Source organism: Telopea speciosissima, chromosome 3, assembly GCF_018873765.1.
Source record: "Telopea speciosissima isolate NSW1024214 ecotype Mountain lineage chromosome 3, Tspe_v1, whole genome shotgun sequence".
NCBI classification, from domain to species: Eukaryota; Viridiplantae; Streptophyta; class Magnoliopsida; order Proteales; family Proteaceae; genus Telopea; species Telopea speciosissima.
In genome coordinates this window covers 2,375,599-2,395,815 of record NC_057918.1, presented here as the reverse complement: position 1 = coordinate 2,395,815, position 20,217 = coordinate 2,375,599, and the positions used below count along the sequence as shown (strand labels likewise).

At 37.8% G+C, this 20,217-nt stretch overlaps 2 protein-coding genes across 4 annotated transcripts; both read left to right on the top strand.

The window, feature by feature from the left end:
* Positions 1-101: 101 nt before the first annotated feature.
* LOC122655679 (eukaryotic translation initiation factor 5B-like) lies at positions 102-13,091 on the top strand. Of its 3 annotated transcripts, none has more exons than XM_043849947.1 (11): positions 102-671; positions 759-792; positions 1,520-1,599; positions 1,783-1,842; positions 3,185-3,295; positions 3,384-3,461; positions 3,543-3,620; positions 11,278-11,809; positions 12,134-12,246; positions 12,330-12,360; positions 12,633-13,091. In XM_043849947.1, the coding sequence occupies exons 1-11, from the start codon at positions 255-257 to the stop codon at positions 12,794-12,796; spliced, it is 1,698 nt and encodes a 565-aa protein (XP_043705882.1). In that variant the 5' UTR covers positions 102-254; the 3' UTR covers positions 12,797-13,091. The 3 variants fall into 3 exon arrangements, with proteins under 3 accessions (XP_043705882.1, XP_043705884.1, XP_043705883.1); XM_043849949.1 differs by having other exon boundaries at positions 11,278-11,811; positions 12,154-12,246; XM_043849948.1 differs by having other exon boundaries at positions 103-671; positions 12,149-12,246.
* A 3,917-nt stretch (positions 13,092-17,008) lies between these two features.
* LOC122655680 (omega-hydroxypalmitate O-feruloyl transferase-like) lies at positions 17,009-20,025 on the top strand. Its single transcript, XM_043849950.1, has 3 exons — positions 17,009-17,229; positions 17,516-17,993; positions 19,012-20,025. The coding sequence occupies exons 2-3, from the start codon at positions 17,553-17,555 to the stop codon at positions 19,867-19,869; spliced, it is 1,299 nt and encodes a 432-aa protein (XP_043705885.1). The 5' UTR covers positions 17,009-17,229; positions 17,516-17,552; the 3' UTR covers positions 19,870-20,025.
* Positions 20,026-20,217: the final 192 nt, after the last annotated feature.

The window sequence follows — 20,217 nt, the reverse complement described above, 5'->3', positions numbered from 1 at the left end:
TCGCTTAATCCTTTCTCTTCAGTCTTCAGTCTCCAGTTCTACACTCTTTTGGGTCTTAAATCCCAAAAGGGTGCGCACCTTAACTCCAGCGATACTCTCTACCGCTCAGGTTTTATTTTCATTTTCCAGGGCAAGATTCTATATGAAGCACTCAGATCAGTTGCAGATATCGCCAGTGGTTCTACTAGGGTTCTTCCGTTTCCGAACTTAGGGTTTCGTTTCTTTTTTAGCTGGTAATCTGTTTGTTCGCTTCAATGGCTTCTGAAACCCTAGAAGATAAAAAGCCCGATGAAGAAGTGCCCGCAGAAGAGAAAGAAGCTACCGTAGAAGGAGACGAAGAGAAAGGAACTTCCGACACGGCGGAGAAGGATTTGATAGAGGAAGAAGTTGTGAAGGAAGGGAAACAGGATGAGGAGAAAGGAGTTCCAAGCGAGAAGGCCAAAGAAAGTCGAAAGCGCAGCTACAAGAAAGGTGGTGGTGCTACTGCTGATGGGGAGTCGAAGAAATCTGAGGAAGAGTCAACTCCGAAGCAGCCAAGAAAGAGGAGTTCGAGCTCTACAGAACCTGTCATACCAGTCGACAGACCTGCGCGAGAGAGGAAATCCGTTGAACGATACTCCGCATTGTCTTCTGAAAAGGCCCCTGCGACTAAAGTCTTGTCAATTGAGAAGGTACGGCTGTAATTCTCATACTGTTTCATTGAATCACTTTCAATCCGCTTTGAGTTTTCTGCTGAAACGTACCATATGCGGTTTCAGGGTCGTGGTACTCAGCTTAAAGATATTCCCAACGGTACGTTTCTTTAGCTTCTAGTTTCATTTTCTTTCGTTCAATCCCTGGTTCTTTCGACCTATATGTTACTTCTTTCTTGTGTGGAAACAAGGAAATTTCCATTGCTCAACTGAAAAGGTTAATTGTGACCCAGATGCATAATGCTGCTATTAGGTGCGACCAGTACTTGTTATCCTTGGCTGGCGGACTTTCCTCATCTGTTTGATGTCACTGCACATAGAGATATGGAAAGCAGCAAATTTGTGTTGGATATGTCTGAATTTAACTTGTAAAATTAAAGTCGTGTTATTATTTCGTACTTAATGGATCACTGTCCCTTGATTTATAAGCTACACTTCCCTGTTCTTTCGGAAGAAAGATTTCAAAGGTACCTAGTATTTATTATGTTGAAGAACAAAATTGAACAAAATTACCAGTTAGATGATGCTCTATATGTTAGTGAATTTAAATAAGGAATTGCAGCTCATGGTAGTTAAACACAATATCGCTAGTAGTTCCAATCTACTTTCTCTGTGTCTTAAAATTTTCACTTTAGTAGTTTAATCATTTTCCACTGCTCTTCAGTATTCACTTTAAGACCAGGCACAGTTACATATCCTTAAAACACAATATCGCTATTAGCACCGTCCACCATCTGCTAGTCTTATTGGATTCCATTTCATCTTTCTTGTTACAGTCTTACAGAAAAGTGACCTGTTTATGAGTATGATATTCTGAACTGTTTCAGTGGCTTTCAAGTTGTCAAAGAGAAAACCTGATGAAAACCTGCAGATGCTTCACACAATCCTTTTTGGAAAGAAAGCCAAGGTGAAGTGTTTCTTCTTGGTTCCTACACCAATTGACCAAATCCATTTTCAAATCTAGTTTGTTCGACCTTGGGGTTTTCTTTATGGTACCGGTTTAGTTTATTTTCTTCTTCTATTCAATGGGTTGTTTGTTTTTCAGTGCACCTATAATATCAAAAGGTCGTGAAAAATACATGGTTTGCAGGTACACTTTTTGAAGAGAAATATAAGCCAGTTTTCTGGCTATGTATGGCTTCAAAACGAGGTATTTTTTTCCGAATGATTTATTTAATTTTAGCTTGTCAAAATCTTTTGCAATCACATAAATACTCATTAATGGACATTGGTTGAGTATGAAACAAGAAAATTCAATGTATATTTTTATGTTCAAATTGTTGAAGTGATGCTCTTTTTTTTTTCTGCTTTATTCATTGCATAGTTCGAGAACTCGCGAGATCTCGTCGAGTTTCTTGGTATTTTGAAAATCCGAGACAAGATGGGGGTTGAGTCACAAAAGTACAATATGAGTGCCAGATCTCGAGATCTTGCTGGAAATTCTTGGTGTACAGACACCTATCTATGCCATGACAACCTATCTATGCCATGACAAACAAGACAGACACTTATTTATGCCTAATATCATTTAAGTAAATGTTTTTGTATTTGTATTTCATTTACTTAAGATATTATTCATAAATAAGCAAATACCCCCCTATTTGAATCCAATAAAAATAGTTAAAAAATAAAATTCCAAAAGGAAAAAAAGTCAACCCCCTAGTTCAAGAGCTAAAACTGGATTTTCGGCGATAGGTGCAATTTTCAACTTTCTAATGTTGGGTTTTTTCTCAAATCTAAAAATTCCATAAATCTTATTAACAAAGCTTTCCAACAAGTCCAAGATTGCTAAAATCTGATTTATATTGAAAGAGTTATGTACCGGTCAAACTTAATTCGGTTTGCGCGAATGTTGTCAAAATCGCTCTGAATGAAAATAGTTTTTTAGACATCAAAACAAATGAATATTTTACCGCACTTTTGGTTTTTAGCAATGTTTTACCATATTAAGATTTATGGAATTTTTTGATTTGAGAAAAACCCCAGCATTAGAAAGTTGAAAATTGCACCTACCGCCAAAAATTCAGTTTTTGTTCTTGAACTGGGGGGTTGACTTTTTTTCCTTTTGGAATTTGATTTTTTAACTATATTTATTGGATTCAAATAGGGGGGTATTTGCTTATTTATGAATATCTTAAGTAAATGAAATACAAAAACATTTACTTAAATGCTATTAGGCATAAATAAGTCTGTCTGTCCTGATTTCTAGCATAAGTGTCTGTCCTGCTTTCCCACTAACTGAAATTCCTATTTGGACTTTGTTTTTGCAAAATCTGATAGTACCATTGTGTTTAAATGGTCTAAAATAGGCGGAATACCAACTTTCAGACCCAAAAGAGGTCTAAAACCCACCGAGGTGGGCTTTCGAGTCGAAAAAAAAAATTACAAAAACTTGCCGAGATCTCGACTCGACTCGGTTTTGGGCTGGGCTGAGATGGCTCCGAGACCCGAGTTTTCGAACCTTGATTCATTGGCCATAAACTTTTCTGCAGGAAAAACAGCGGGCAAAAATAAAGGAAAAGCTTGATAAATTTGTCAAGGAAAAATTGTTGGATTTCTGTGATGTGCTCGACATTCCAGTTTCCAAAGCCACTACAAGAAAGGTTGGTTAACAATTGCTGATCTTCTTACTGGCCTCTGCTGTGTATTATCGCAAAATATTTTGTTTATCTGGTTGAGCTGAACTTTCAGGAAGAGCTATCAGCAAAGTTACTAGAATTTTTGGAATCTCCTCATGCCACTACAGAGGTCTCACTTGCAGACAAGGAAGAGGTTTTACATCTTTCCTTTGATTTAAGTGGGTTTAAGGTTTACTTCTGATAATCTTCTGATTTTGCTTTCTTACCATTGCAATCACAGAAAGGTAAAAAGCGAAAGAGGAAGGCCAGTGCTGGTACAAAAATAACATCAGGAAGTGGATCGAACAAGGTTTATTCCCCTTCATCCCCCCTTCCCCAAAGAAAAAGAATCTTAATGCAACTGTTGCACTTAAACTCTTCTCTATGATGTGTTAATGCAAATTGGTATCCTTAAAACCCAAATTAGGATCCCTAAGGGAATAAGATCTGCAAGAGGTAGGATTCCAAGCACAACAATACAGATATGGGACATAGTACAAATATGGAATTATGGCAGGAAATAAGGATAGAAACGGTAAAATAACAAAATCAGGAATCAAATAAATAAACTTTTGAGGCAACATAAGAGATTTTATAACTTTCAGAAGAGTGATCAAATTGACTTTAAGGTTGGTTGAATGACCTTCCTGCTTGGGCTGACAGGTGTGTGAAGTGTGAAGTATCTCAGAAATCACTTAAGAATTGAATGGTGCAATAGGTCTAGTATGAAGAACATGGAAAACAGGGCATGTTGTGTGGATTATCAATCAATGTATATGGAAAAATAAATTGAAAATTGGGAACAGAAATTGAGAAAGAAGGGTATCAGAAACCCAACCATTAAGTTTGGAAGCTCCTTGTTGTCACAGCCAATCTATTGGCACGGCCATGGCACTGGAGGAGGCATGCATGGTTGTGCACATTGTGGCTCAATGATCGCTTTGGCCTTGACATGGAGTATGCTGTTGCACCATGGCTTCACGTTGACAGTATGGAAGAAGAGCCTCGTGGTGATTCGAAGTATGTCAGTATTATTTTTTTGGGGTAGTTGATGTCTACTTCTGAAAAAGGGCAAAATGCTAAAGAGCTACCTTGAGGAGGGGTGGTGTGCCTCACCCTCCTTGGTGCCAATGCATATCCGCATGGCATCGTGGCTTGCAACAACCTGGAAAATGTTGGCAAGCTTCATTAGTGAGGCTATAGATCGTCCAACAGTGTCCAACATAAATAAAATTGACCGCTAAACACTAAGTATTAACCCCATTTTTTTAACAATTTTGTTGCAAGGAATCATTTTCTTTTGCAGAAAAATTAAAAAATAATAATTTGAAAACAGAAAATGAAATTCGGTTCCGTGAAGTCATAGATCAGGCTACAATGTTTAACATACAAAAAATTGAATGGCAACAACAAAATATTTATCCTATTTTAAAAAAAAAAAAATAGTTTTGAGGAAAAGTGAGTTACTTCCAACTTAGGCTCTTGGACAAATCTTGTTGTTGGGCAGCAATCTTTGCTTCTACTACCCAAGCATTGCTTCTAAGCTTGTATGACACTGATTTGGCCAAGCGAAACTTCGGTTGAAACATTGTAAACTTTATATATTGCATTATGTTTTGTTTCAATAAATGTCGAAATCAAAATGGAACTTGAGATTTGCCGAAATTTCGTCAAACCTCGTACCACGGTGATGTGCAAGGTTTTGTGTGGTTGCCCTCAAGGGGATGATGTACTCCTGTAAACATCAGAGAGTTTTACTACATATACAGCACCCACTGAAATTGTCAAGTGGGTTGGGTTTGTGCTGATCGGGACTTAGATATTGGGCAAATACTACAACATTGCATCCCTGTGCACCAGGTAACCTATAAGCAAGCCTCAAAATAGAAATGTTAGCCCAGCGTCTTTTGCATCTGCTTAAATGCTCGATTCTCTAGTTTCGGCTGTCTATTGTTTTGGTCCTGCTCTAAATGCTCGATTCTCTAGTTTCGAGATGTAGACCTCAAGTTCTGTTTAGCTTCAGTAGACCTCAGCCTGTAGTCACATCCGGGGAACGTATATATCATCAAACTAAATTGAGAACATGTCAATATTGTTGTTTTGATATTCAGGCTCGCTCGACTCTCCAACGTAGGTAGTAACTAGGTTGATTGATGGGAGGAGGGAACATACTGATTAACAGATATATCAGGCTTAGGGAAATTTCACCTTAATTCAAAGTTCAATATCTCGGTTTTGAGGCTGGTTTCGGTCAGTCCCGAAACCTAGATATAGTAGGTTTCAACTGAAACTGAGTTGAACCTTGGAAAATTTTCAGGCCAACTCGAAGAAACCTTGGTTTCGAGACCAAGAAAGTGGTTTTTTGACCTATTTTTTCTGTGCTGCCTATTTTGACATTTAAACCCAATCCACGAATTAGTTTCACAAAAAGAACACTCAAAATTGTATTTGTGGTTTTGACCGAAGTTTGCTAGTGTATGTTGTTCTTGGAAATTGGAAATGATATCAAACTTGGTTTTGCACTTATTTATGCCAAATATCATTTAAGCAAATGTTTTTACATTTAAGATATTATTCATTCATAAGCAAATACACCTTATTTGAATCCAATAAAAATAGTTAAAAAATCAAAATCGAAAATGATAAAAAATAACCCCCCAGTTCAAGAACAAAAATCTGAATTTCGGTTGTAGGGTGATTTTAAACATTCAAATGCTAGGGTTTTTTTTCTCAAATCTAAAATTTTCATAATTCTTATTGTGATGGAACATCACTAAAAACCAAAAGAGCGGCAAAATAGTCTTTTGTTTTGTTGTATAAATCCATGATTGCTTAAATCTAATTTATATTAAAGGAGTTATGCTTCGGTCAAACCTTATTTAGTGTGTGTGGATGTTTAAAATAACCCTGTTTTCTTTATTTTTTTTTTTTAATTTGAGAAAAATTTTAAACTATTTTTCTTGGATTAAAATTGGGTGTGTTTGCTTATTTATGAATAATATTACAAGCATGGAACTAAATCTCGGTTTCGCATGTTTCCTAAACAAATTGGTCAGGTACTTGAAAAAATGCATGGTTTTAACTGAGATGTTGGTAATTTTGCAAGTTTCAACACTTATGCCCATCACAACTTGCGGAAACCTGGCTCGAAACCAGTACAGATACTTATGTATTCCAGAAACCAGGACAGACACTTATTTATTCCTAATATCATTTAAGTAGATGATTTACTAAGATACTATTCATAAATAAGCAAATACCCCCTATTTCAATCCAATAAAATAGTTAAAAAAATCAAATTCCTAAAGGATAAAAAGTCAACTTCCCAGTTCAAGAACAAAAACTGGATTTTCGGCGGTAAGTGAAAATTTTAACTTTCTAATGTCGGGGTTTTTCTCAAAAATCTATAAATTTCATAAATCTTAAATTCTTAATGTGGCAAAACGTTGTTAAAAACCAAGTGTGGTAAAATATTCATTATTTTTTGTGTAAAAAATTATTTCCATTCAAAGCCATTTTGACAACTTTCGTGCATACCAAATTAACTTTGACCGAAACATAACTCCTTCAATATAAATCAGATTTAAGCAATCTTGGATTTGTTGGAAAGCTTCCAAAACAAAGTTTTCTGAAGAGCCTAACTAGAGATCAAAGCGAAGCCATCATCAAGCAGATAGAGACCATCCCACATTCTATCAGAGCCAATCGTTGCTCTTGTCACCAGATCCTGAAAAACACAATGAGAAGGGAAAAAAGTCATTGTGTAATTTAGACTGGAAGTAAGACTACTAATGGACAATAAATTAGTTGGAAAGGTGGGGACATGTATAATAGAAGAAGGGACACAATAGGAGAACACCGAACAAAACCTTTTCCAGAAATGGCGTAATAAGTTCCAGTGGCTAAACAAACCTTGCCTTTACCAGAGTAGAGAGCATACTAAAGAAAAAGGTTAGAAGAACCTGTCATGTGATCTGATGCCCCAAAGTCAATAATCCACAGGGATGTGGGAACAGATGCACTATGACTGCAAAAAAGGGTACCTGAACTGGCAAGGTTGGAATTGGCAAAAGCAACAATGGAGGTAGATGTAGCAGATGCAAGTAGAGGTGGCTCCATCCTAGTCAGAAGACGCTAAAATGTAAGAAGCTCAGCTGATGACAGAGAAGAGCTGGTTGGGCTAGCCAGAGTTGCCCTGATTGGCTTGGTTGAAGTTTCCCCGACCACGACCAGAAGCATCAGTAAGACGGTTATGGAGTTTTCAACAGAATTTTTTAGTGTGGCGCTCCTTACCACAGTAGTCACACTTCATAGGTGCCTTAGTAAAGGAGCCGCTAGACCGTGGGCACCGTGGGACTGAGAGTCGGAAACAAGAGCTGACCGCTTTGGAGGGGCTGAGACCAGTTGTGGTAACATAGTAATACGACGACTGTCTTCAAGTTGAATCATAGAATAGGCCTGCTCCAGAGTGGGGAAGGGGTCATGACTTAGAACATGAGCTTGAAGTCATAAACTTGGATCTTGTCTTACCGTTTCCCGAAGTTGGTGACATCAGTAGCTGTAGTGGGTTGAAACTCCTCGCAAAAATCCAACTCCTGCCATGGAGAATGTAACTCGGAATAATATTGTGACAGAGTCAACTCCTTTTGCTTCAGTTCATGAACCTTCTTGCGGAGGTCGAAAACTTGAGCATCATTTCCAACTTGGGAATAAGTGTCTTGGGCAGCCTTCCATATCTGAGCAGCAAAATCCAATAGAAGGTAGCCTCGAGCATTCTGGGGCTGCATAGAATTAATAAGAAATGCCATAACTATGGAATTTTCACACTCCCATTTATCAACAGCCAAACCTGTAGTATTAGGTCTCTTGGTATCTCCAGTAAGGTACCCGTAATAACCACGGGATTTGATAGAAAGACAGCAAGAATGGGGGACCACATCAAATAATTAGTGTTGTCATGCTTGATAGGACATAGTGTGAAGGAAGGAAAATTTTCCGGAGTCAATCCTTCCAACCTAGTGGTTGCAGTAGATATATCAGAGGTGTCTGGCATGGTGGTAGCCACAAGAGAGAACCAAAAGAAAAAATAACAGCAGCTTGAGATCAGTCCCTGGAGAAATCGAGCAGGTATGGAAACTTGAAAAACCGACTTTTAGGGTATGGACCATCACCCTGTAAAATCAATGAAGGAAGGATTGGTCCCTGTGAAGAAGTAGCAAAGCAGGTCTGAGTGGAATCGACAAGTAGTGATGGTCTTGAGATGAAACAAGAAGCCAGGAGAGAGCCTGGAGCAAAATCGAGAAGCAGGGTTTCTCCCTGGAAAAATCAGTAACAGGGTTGGCCTTGAAAAACAAATAATCAGCCTTGATGAAGAAAAAGCAGGTATTGGCCCTGAAAAATCGACATTCAAGGTTGGCCTTGTAGATCAAGAAAAGAAAGCAAAAGAGAAACCAGTGAAAAAACTAGTAAAACCTCTCAAATCAAGCGAAAAAATTCTGTGTAGATCTAGATCTTGAGTGGCATCTTCAAGAGGAGAGAAAAGGCTCTTGGTGGACTAGGGGAGAACCACCGAGAGCAAGGAGAAGGGTGTGGTGGTGGTGGGAGATGCAAACCGAGAGAGGGAGGGAGAGCTGCATTTAGGGTTTCAGATAAGATCTTATACCATATTGGTTTGGTGAGTATGACTTGTGTCTAATGGGACACATGCTAGCTTTATTTATAATATGGAGAACAATCTAAATGAGTACAAAGACCAAATTACCCCTATACGACAATTCTGCCCTTGTACCCATATTACATCAAAGGTCTCGCGAGTTCTCGGTTTCGGCCAAGCTCGAGTCAAAACCACATGCGATACTAGGTTTATACATGGTCTTGGTCAAGATCTCGGCGTCTCAACAAAATCTTTGCTCGATATCTCGTCTCGTCGAAGTCTGCTACAAAATCACTTAATAAATACCCAGTCTTGGTTGCCCTCGGTGGTTTTGGTGGGTTTTGAAGGAAAACACATAAAACCCTATTTTTGCCCAAATCTCATCCAATCTCATTTGGGATAAGTTATCTTGTCACTCAACATTCCTAATGCTTATTTAGGTTTTCTTATTTGAATTATATGTTTTCTAGTACTAAAGATTGTATGAGATAGACCATATCATTGTATATGTACAACATAGACTACCATCCATAGATCAAAAGTCAAACTACCATTTTGAGTTAGTTTTTTTAAATTTAAGGGTTCCATTATAGGCAATCCTGCAATTTTCAGGGCCTGATTATATCATTTGGCCACCGAAACTAGGGGCCGAAAAAGAAAATACACCAACTTGCCCGAGATGCGAGACAACTCGGTTTCAAGCCTGACCGAAACCAGGTCCGAAACCGAGACCTCGAACCTTGCTTTTGCATGGATGTAGACTTGGAACAACTTTGGCCCAAAACAAGTTGTTAGGGACACCATTAAGCTTGATATTGGTAATTTGAATATCAATATTGTCAATTGGAGCCTTGGGATCGCCATCATGCATATTGGCAATATAGGAATCAAAGGTAGCATATAAAATAGTAACCAGAAGCAGTAAAACACAATACAGCGGTAATAGAACCAATCTGAGTGACCAAATCAGCCGGTAACAGCAATTTCTTCAAACCGAGATATAATAATTCATGTTTTGAGAGATAATTAAGTAGCAGGGTTTAAATAATATTATATACACCTGAAAATTAGATCAAAGGTCCCTTTAGAGATAGGAATAATATTCCCTAAAGATTGGGATGAGCAGCTAAGTATATCAGAAGTAATTTGAGAATCATACTTCTGAAAAAATCTCCCAAAAAACAGAGTATCGCAGGAGATAATAGGAGAAAGTTGATTGAATAAAAGCAAACCATCAATATTCCTTCAAACCTGGATTGAGTTTACTTCAGTATGGGAGCAATCAAGTCTCAAAAGATCACCCACGTTAGCCGGATGGATAGATATTAATTGCAGAACTCAAGAATCTGGAATTATAACTTCAGATTTGGAAACCACAGGCATCAAACTCTTGGATATTAATGTCTGGAAGTAATAATCTTCATAATCAACAGTATATCAATCAAGGATGCTCTAGTTTAATTCCATATGATCAATAACTAGGGCACAGTACAGTAATTAGGCAGCAGAGGTGCTGCAACCAGAAACCGAGAGAACTTGTAGATCTATCAAAACAGCAATGGAAAGAAGCTTGGTTACTGGTTTCTTGCTCTGATACCATGTGACAATACCTGACTTTAAACACCAGTAACCATGTAAGAGAAGAGAAGAAGATTGAAGAAGGGAGAGGTGAGACTGCTAAGAATACCAGCAGACTCAATAACCAAATAATACCAGACTTACAACTTAGATAGCAACTAGAAATCCAAACTTAGAGAACAAGTAGGAATCCCTAAGACAAAACAACTCAAGATACTTGGTGCAAGAAATTAGAAATAAGAGAAGTTCTAATCTAACTAGGAAAGAGAAATCCTACTCTAAGTAGGAAAACCAACAAACAAAAGACATCAAGCCGTGATAGGGACACTCCCCCTATCGTGGCACACTATAGCATTGCTAACAGTCTAGATTCGGGTTCAAAATGACAAAATACACTCATCCTAGAAGTTTGGTCAGTTTTAAATATGTTAGGGCACCCAAGTTACACCAGGGGTAAGCTGGTCATGTTCCGCCATGCGAGCTTTAATTGCAGTGTGAGACACAATTCATCATTTTCTCAAGGGCCCTCTACACATAATTTTGTCTCTCTAACATCTAACAGCTGTTTCGTGCTTATTGTAAAATTATTTTTTTGTAAATCAAAATTACTTCTTCATATTTATATTGTAATTTTTTAGCTGTTACTCTCTCGCGTGCATGCACTCGTCCTCTCCCCTGCATTTCCCTCTCATGAAATATTTATATGTATATATTTTGCATGCTTTATTACATGTAGAAAAGGAAACAAAGCCCCGAAGCTACGAAGAAGCAGAAACGTATTTCCAAAGTTGAGGAAAAAATTGAGGATGAAGATGAACCTGGTTCTGCTAGCACTAGAGGTGATTCTGATAAAAGTGATGACAGTGATAGGCTCCAGAAAGAAGAGAGTGATGAGGGTGCAAGTGAATCAGAGGAAGACAAGACAATTGAACAGATGGAAAGTGTAAAAGGCTCTAATAAGATCATGAAGGGCTCTGAGGCGAAGACCAAGGCCAAGGCTACTCCTGTCAGAAAGGGAACACCAACAAAATCTGTAAAAACCCCTGCAAAATCTACGACAGGCTCTTCACCATCTACTCTAAAAAAGGGTGTTGCTGATGATGATAGAGGTTCTGCTTCACCATCCAAATCCAAGGCATCAGGCATGAATAAACAGACAGAGGATGACAAGAGAAGAGCAAAGCATTCAAGTACATCTTTGAAGGGCAAATCAACAAGCAAAAAACAGCCAAGCAAGTCTGGGGCAAAGGTTTCTGTGAGTGAACAAGGTATGCTATAATTGCCCCCCACCTCCTCAACCCACTTGATCACGTGAGAATACATTTGAGATTTGACATGAATAAGATTTTCTAAGAAAGTAAGATCTAAGCATGGACTTTTCTGTACCTATTGTCCATTCTTAGGGTTAAACTGGGCACTGTTATTTCCTTTGATGAATCATCTGGGATGTGCATGTTTCAGCCATAGGGGATTATAGTATCATTGAATATCGACTATTCATTTCTCTTCTGTTACAAGCTCCTATATTTAATTTAAGTTTGTATAGACAAAATTTGGCTGCCACCTTTTCTGTACCTGCTTTTGGTAATTAGTTGTTTTGGCAGTAGGCAAGGGCAAGTCTAGCAAGAAGGCTAAGGCTGAACCAAGCAGAGAAGAGATGCATGCTGTAGTCACTGATATTGTGAAAGAAGTGGACTTCAATACAGTGAGTAATGTCTGATTTAGTATTATGTATTCTTCTATTAAATGGTTCTATTCACAAAATTCATGTAACTCTTTGTTGTGCAGGCAACCTTGTCAGATATTATCAGGCAATTGGGTATGATTTTCTTATTTTGCATTTGCATTTGTTTTATTATGAAATTGGTGTTACTTAATAGATAATAAGGTCTGAATTGGACCATCCCGGTTGCACCCCTTAAAAACATGTAATTCAGGGCTGCAATCGATGTTCTGTGCCAGAGTTAAGAGCCTATATATGACATTTTTACTCATGGGTCTGGGTCATTTAGTAGCTAGTGTCTAAGTGGTATAATGTTAGTCTAATTTTGACAGGTACATATGTTAGTGATTATTGACTTGTTTGTTTAGGAACCCACTTTGGTATGGATCTAATGCATAGAAAGGCTGAAGTAAAGAGTATAATTGAAGAAGTTATAAACAACATGACCGATGAGGAAGATGATGAGGATGATGATAATACTGAACAAGCTGAGGGTGAAGCTGACAAGGCAGGCGAAGATAATGATGAGTAGCTCACTCAATTAACCGGGTTAAGAAACCATAATGGAACTTTGTGGCACACTTGAGGTACTTAGGTCTGTCATAGCATCTCTTTGTACCTGCCAGGGTGTTTTTATTTTATTTTATTGGGGGGGGGGGGGGGGAGGGGTTGGGATTGTGGTGTAGGTTGTTTAACATTAGTTTTTCTTAGATCATAGTTTGTTTAAGGCTTCTTTAGGCATTTCATATGGATGCAGCTTCGGCTTGTGTGTACAATAGATATGTATTCATATTTTTCTTCAATTACTTGGTTTTGAATTTTCCTGTCTCGCAAAATTGTTTTCTACTTGAAGTTTCCTTACTGAGTTAACCTGGTTCAGATGAGACGCATGGAATGATGACCCGGTTACCCAGTATGGCTTCTATTAGTGTCACTTCATATCTAATGGTGTGAATTGTTTACAGAAACAGTGATGTTCTTCTGTTCAAAAAGGTAGTTCTACACATCGGAAGAAGGTCCTATCTGGGTCTAGACCATAAAACAGGTTACTTTCCTCACTCTTCTATTTTTTTTGTTTTAATGGTGGGCTTGGTTGGTGGTTCTTATTCCGCTGAAGTTGAGTGATCTATTTTTATCAAACTCGGAGTGGGCTGAGCTAAATGCTGCGCCATCACCATGTCGTCTTTAAATGTTTTATTTTTAATGGTGAGTTTTCTTTCACCCACTGTGAAGGAAACACCTATGAATGATTTTCCAAAAAAGGAAACACCTATGAATGTAGGGTTATTACTGTACCTCTCTATTCGTTGGGGAATCGAAATATCTTCTGCTGCTACCTGACATCCATCCATGGCCAATGATGGCGATGGTTAAGGAATTCCATGGGTTAAGGAAAACGTTATTTTTATATTTATTATTTGGATGCTTCTTGTTCTGTCAATTTTTTTTTTTTTTGGGGAGGATTGTAGTCAATGTTGGCAAAATTGTTCAAAGATTAGGATTTCTTGTTGAACTAATAGTTACAATTAGACTTTCTTAAGATTTTGCTTTCTATGTTTTATACTTCAAGTTGACACCAACGTTTAACGTCTAACGTCTAATCAAATCAATAATGGGGATATTCCTTCCAAGGCAGACCCAAAAAAAAAGGAGGGGGGGTTTGGAATTCTCCCAGGTATGCAATTATGATTACTTATGAACCTTTGGTAATTCAACCAACACGTTTTCTCCATTCCACACTGCACGACCAATACCGAATCTGGTTGACAGCAAAGAAATCTGAGAAATTTGCGAAGTTTTTAACCATTTTTTTTTAAATTTACAGCTCACCATTTTAGCATCTTTGCATGTTCAAGAGCTAAAATTTGAAATATAGTTTTACCTTCATACCTTGGTAATTAATTGGTTTCTACATGTTGGAAAAGTTGATTCATGTGGAAGAACTGGATTGGACTGAAAGTTTTAAACTTTTTGATGTGTAAGAGGTCCCTCAACATGGAGCTTTGTGTGTAAGTTATATCCCTTGCGAATCCATGTAAACTGAAATGAAGCAAAAGAAAAAGATTCACTTAGAATCGCTCGCTAGGGCTAGTGTCAAATAGATTCCACCACCATATTTTACTATCAAATATGGTTAGATGAAAAATGAAACAAGATTTAATGTACTTTTTAAGTATTTTGCACCATTATTCTTGGCAGTGATTATTTATTTATGTTTTTTTTTTTTTTTAATGTTTAATTCCTTTATTCTAGTTTTTCTGCAATCACACAGCTTGTACATCTGTTGGGGCAAGGTTGGTATGGATTTGCAATGCTTTAAGAAAATTGTGTATGCTTATCCTATTGTAAAGAAGTTGACTGGATCAGCTATCCATGTATGTAGCTCAACGGTGGACAATGAAGATCAGCATTGGAAGTAATTTTTTACCCAACAAGAAAAATTAAGGTTAAATCTGCTTATATAGGACCTAATCATTTAGTATTACATAATTATTAAGGCTCCGTTTGTTTGAGCTTAAAATTTTCCTTGGTAAATGTTTTCAATGTTTTTTTTTCATCAAGAAAAACATTGGAACACTATCAAACAAATAAAATTTTAAATGTCAAATTTTTTGAACTACAAATTTTCAAGTAAAATTTGCTTATGCCGAAACAAATAGAGGCCAAGGGAAAATTGTCTTTGCATACCCCGTTTTGGAAAAGCTTCTTACACATTCCGTTTTAGTTATGTGCACAAATGTTGTGATTATAAAATGTAAATTGTCTGAATTACCTATATGTCAAATTTTAGCACACCAACTAGCCCGGAAAGCTAATGTGGGTATCCTCATTGCGAACTAAACAGTCTTAATGTTTATTTAATGAAAAAAATCTAAGCATACTTAATTAGAGGACTATAAGCCTTGTTTTTAACATACTTATGTTTAGCTCATAAAATAATTGTTTTTTTTTTTAAATGGGAAAAGAAAAATATATATTAAACTAAAGATAGAAGTGTTTGTATAATATTGTCTTTAACAAAAAGATGAGTCTTCCTAGCAGATACATATTGAGTTTTAAAAAGGTACTTCAATCTCGAGCATGACAATGCATAATGTAATTCACATAAGGTAATTTTCGCTTGGAAGTTTTTCTGGTTCTTTTCTATGGTGGGATTTATTCCCTCCAAGAACTGTATTAGAAACTTTCCATGTTTGTTTGAAGCTGAAATTTGAGAATTTAAAATATGAAGACCCTTTTTTTCCGTAATGTAATTCATAAAACCCGTACACATACTGTTAATATGTTATATGTATACATATAATTAGATGAAAAAAACAAATTTTTTTCTAGTGGTGGTGTTCATTGTTACACGCACTCTCTCATGTGAAATGGCACGTGGTTAATTAGTACTTGGATCGACACATGAACTCTAGGATACAACTATAAAATTAAATCTTAATATCGTATTGGTTGATCGATATCAGTGAGATCGGATACCAGTACAGATTATCCAATCCGACTACCCAACATAACCAATCCATGTTGATAACAATATCGATGGTGAACAATACGGTACCTTATACAAGAATTTAAATCAGGAAATCAGAACCGATGTCGGTGACGATACTGATACCAATATATACTCACCGTATCAAGTTTATACTGAATCAAAAAATCATTTAAAAAAAAAAAAAATTTTGTCCATACTGGGTACCAATATTAGTATCGGTCATAGCCGATTTGATATGAGTTATCCAATGTCGATACCTAAAACCTTGCAACCAAAGGCCCTCTATGGCTCAATGGATAGACTATCACCAACGCTGGCCCAAGTATCCGAGGTGCGCCCAGTGAGGAGTGCCCGTGCTGCCGGACATTCCTCGGAAGCCTTGAAGCTGGTGAGGAACAACCCACCCACGAACCCAGTGACCCAATCTGCCACAAGTTCCTCGGAAGGCTTAATAGGGGTGAGGAACTACCCACCCAGTGACCCGAGACCTCCAAATACATCTGCCTACGGCCCTAGGCTAGGCCCACGGGCTAGGGGTGTTCAACTTCCATAACCATAATCCATATTTAAACAAGCACACAAACAAACAGACGCAACAACACCATCTCAACCAAAACAAATTTTTTAACGAAAAAAATAAATGAAGCAGCTAATCGAAGTGGTCACTCCATGAGATCAGAAGATCTCAACCGTTGATTTTATTTTATCGATTTATCGCACGGTAGATCCGGATTGGATCAGAATCAACCTGGATTGTTCTGAACAAAGAATCGATCCTAGAAATAGTACTTTAATGCCCCAATCTTAGTTTTCGTATAAGAATCGGACGAGCAGTATTGGCTGGATCGAGGGGAATCAGGATCAACCTCGATCCGATTCCCATTCTTGAAACCCTACCTACTGCATGAGGTGTTCCGTATGCTCTTTTCATCGTCACTGACTTTTCTTTTTCATTTTCTGTATTGTTTTTTTGGCTTTAACAAATTTGGAGGTGTAATTTAGTCATATAACAGGACAAACGATAAGGGACCAAGTTTTGTAAATTTGGGACGCCAACCACACCAACCAACCCTCTCTCTCTCTCTCTCCACGCCAGACATCTCTTGCGGGTAATGTTTTGGTACCATGGCAAGTAGCCAACCCCACCCATATGAGATATGACAAAAGAAAGTGTTTTTGTTCAAAACTATACCCAAAACGCCATTTCCTCTCTCTTTTCTCTTCTCTTACTTCAACTTCCCCCATCAAGGCATCGTTGTGTAAGCACCATCTCCAATAACCTGTCATTTTCATAATCTATTCATCTTCTCAACAAGAAGATTATCAATTTTGAATAAACTCTGACATGCTTTCTCTATATATAACTCCCTCCACACCCCTTTCACGAGAACACCAGGCCTACTGCAGGTTTCTGTGCAACACATGCATTTGTAAGGGATTATTTCATGCTTTTCTGAGGGACTATTTTCCTGCAAGCTATCTTCCTTCTTGGGTCCTTGGAAATCCCTTCAGCATTTTATAATCTCTCTCTGTATTTCTGTTTTTATGAGTGAGTTTCAGCATTCACACATGCTTTGTCTTCTAACGTAGGAGGATCATCACATTTAAGAGCATTGCATAGAAGAGAGTTTTCTTTCCAGTCTAGGAAGAAAAAGAAAAAAAAAACCCACTTTTCTTTCTAACACAGAACAGTTAACCAATTCACCCCTCTGGTTTGCTTACTTTTCGAATATATTGCCAATCTTCTTCATTACACTCCCAGGTTTGGGTCCTTGAGCTTGAAAAGACTCATCTAATGGAGATATCCAATGGGCATGTGACCGAACTTAGTGTCACACAAGGAGAGCCAATGCTGGTTCCACCAGCAGAGGAGACAAAGAAGGGTCTGTACTTCCTCTCAAACCTTGACCAGAATATTGCAGTGATCGTTCGGACTATTTACTGCTTCAAGTCCGATGAGAAGGGGAATGAGCAAGCAGGGCAAGTCATCAAGGATGCTTTGGCAAAGGTTCTTGTTCACTACTACCCACTTGCTGGGCGGCTCACAATCAGTTCAGAGGGAAAGCTGATTGTGGATTGCACAGGGGATGGTGCTGTTTTTGTTGATGCAGAGGCAAATTGTACTATTGAGGAGATAGGGGACATCACAAAACCTGATCCAGCGACCCTAAGTAAGCTGGTTTATGACATTCCTGGTGCGAAGAACATACTGGAGATTCCTCCTCTGGTGGCTCAGGTCTGTAAATCTATCCTTTTTTATATATATAAATGCAAATTTATCTAACTATTATTTTCCAGAAATAGATCTCTCATGGAAAGACTTTTACTATAATAATGCATGATATATCCTAGAGACATCTATGTAACAAACCGGAAGAATTGTGGATTATTTTCAGCCTGTCTCTTTGGACATTTTTTAAGTAGTAATAGTAGGTCGGCTTTCCTATGTTCACAACTTTATTCATATATTCATACAACTGCTCAGAATATGTTAAATCATAATAAGAAGATCATGTTTAAACATTAAATGTGAAATAAAAAGACCCAACAAGCAAATGATAAAGCTACACGTGGAAGAAATATACACAAACTCACTACTCTTCAAAGTATTTTTCCATGAGGTCTGAACTAGTCATCACAGGAGCAGACATATTTTGGTTTGAGGAAGCATCAAGATAGTCAGTGTCACTCAGCTTTTGTACTCTTTGGAGTTTTTGATAGGGAAACCTTCATTCTAGAAGCCGCATACATTTTTCAGGTTCCGTCCGTCCTTGTGATCTAAACATACAGACATTAGAGTTATTTAGGGCTGTTTTGGTATGATTTTTAATTTCAAATCCATGGAGTCAAAAACTGAAATTATGTTGTTTGGTATGATCTTTTCATCTTATTTATAAGAAATTGAAATCATTTCATCTGAAATAGTGAAATAGCTGAGGTCCTGTTTCAATATTCAATCGAATTCAATTTCAAGTTTATTTTGCACTCCACTTTAATGAGAATGTGTTAATAACAGGAGTAAATGTGTCATTTGACATGTTTAAAAAGAAATGAAAGCAAAATCACTCTATTTCACTGCCACCACCACCATCCCAGCCTCCCCCGTCTCCACTACAATTTCTTATTCTGATTTTTCAAATAGGAAATGAGATTTCATTAAAGTAGAAAAAGGGAACATATAAACTCTATTTTTCCACTCTTTTTGTTTTCCTTTTGATTGCACTGGGATCACAGATAACATCTTTATCTTCCAGGTAACTAAGTTCAAGTGTGGAGGATTTGTCCTCGGCCTGTGTATGAACCACTGTATGTTTGATGGGATTGGGGCTATGGAGTTTGTATACTCATGGGGTGAAACTGCCAGAGGCTTGCAGCTAAGTGTTCCACCTTACCTTGACAGAAGCATCCTAAAATCCCGGGACCCACCAAAGATGGAGTTTCCTCACCATGAATTTGCAGAAATAGAAGATATATCCAACACTGCCAACCTTTACCAGGAAGAAATGCTCTACAGGTCATTCTGTTTTGACCCTGATAAGCTTGATCAACTGAAGATGAATGTCATGAAAGAAGGAATTCTCAAGAAATGCACTACTTTTGAAGCTCTCTCTGCATTCGTGTGGAAAGCACGCAGTCAAGCGCTAAAATTGAGGCCTGACCAACAGACAAAGCTTCTTTTTGCGGTGGATGGAAGGTCTAGATTTGATCCAGCATTACCGAAAGGGTACTTTGGCAATGGAATTGTGTTAACAAATTCTGTGTGTAGCGCAGGTGAACTGTTGGAGAACCCACTATCGTTTACAGTCGGGTTAGTTCAGAAGGCAGTGCAGATGGTGACAGATAGCTATATGAGATCAGCTATCGATTATTTTGAAATAACAAGAGCTAGGCCTTCTTTGGCAGCTACACTTTTGATAACTACTTGGTCTAGGCTTGCTTTTCACAGTGCGGATTTTGGATGGGGAGACCCTCTTCTATCAGGGCCTGTTGCACTGCCTGAGAAGGAAGTGATCTTGTTCCTATCTCATGGGAAAGAGAGGAGAAGCATAAATGTGCTACTTGGGTTGCCCACCTCTGCCATGAAGATCTTTGAAGAACTGATGCAAATCTAGAAAGAATAAGAGATGATGCATTTGATGGTGATATTTCTGGAAACTCTTTCTGGACTTATTTATTGAAGGAGTTGTCCTAGAATATGTGTTTCTGATGGAATAATTAGCATTTCCTGAGGCCACTTCTTGCACAAGTTGTTCAAAGAGGAGTAAGACAAAACTTGTAGTGGATTCAAACTCATGGGGCAAAGGAATCATAAACTCCTCTACAGTAACTAAAAGAAGAAGCAGCGGAAGTGGAAGTTTAGGTCTATTGTTTCCCGTATTCTTTAACAATGTGAAATTTCCATGTTTGGGGCTTAAAGTTGAACTTCAAGTTTATTGAGTGTATTAGATTATTTTCATTGT

Excerpts from the sequence above, each read along its gene's own strand:
- LOC122655679 (XM_043849947.1), top strand. The coding sequence starts at position 255 with ATGGCTTCTGAAACCCTAGAAGATAAAAAGCCCGATGAAGAAGTGCCC. Across the intron at positions 3,462-3,542 it reads TCTCACTTGCAGACAAGGAA|CAATCACAGAAAGGTAAAAA; the intron begins GAGGTTTTACAT and ends TTCTTACCATTG. Across the intron at positions 12,361-12,632 it reads AGATATTATCAGGCAATTGG|GAACCCACTTTGGTATGGAT; the intron begins GTATGATTTTCT and ends TTGTTTGTTTAG.
- LOC122655680 (XM_043849950.1), top strand. The coding sequence starts at position 17,553 with ATGGAGATATCCAATGGGCATGTGACCGAACTTAGTGTCACACAAGGA. Across the intron at positions 17,994-19,011 it reads TTCCTCCTCTGGTGGCTCAG|GTAACTAAGTTCAAGTGTGG; the intron begins GTCTGTAAATCT and ends TTTATCTTCCAG.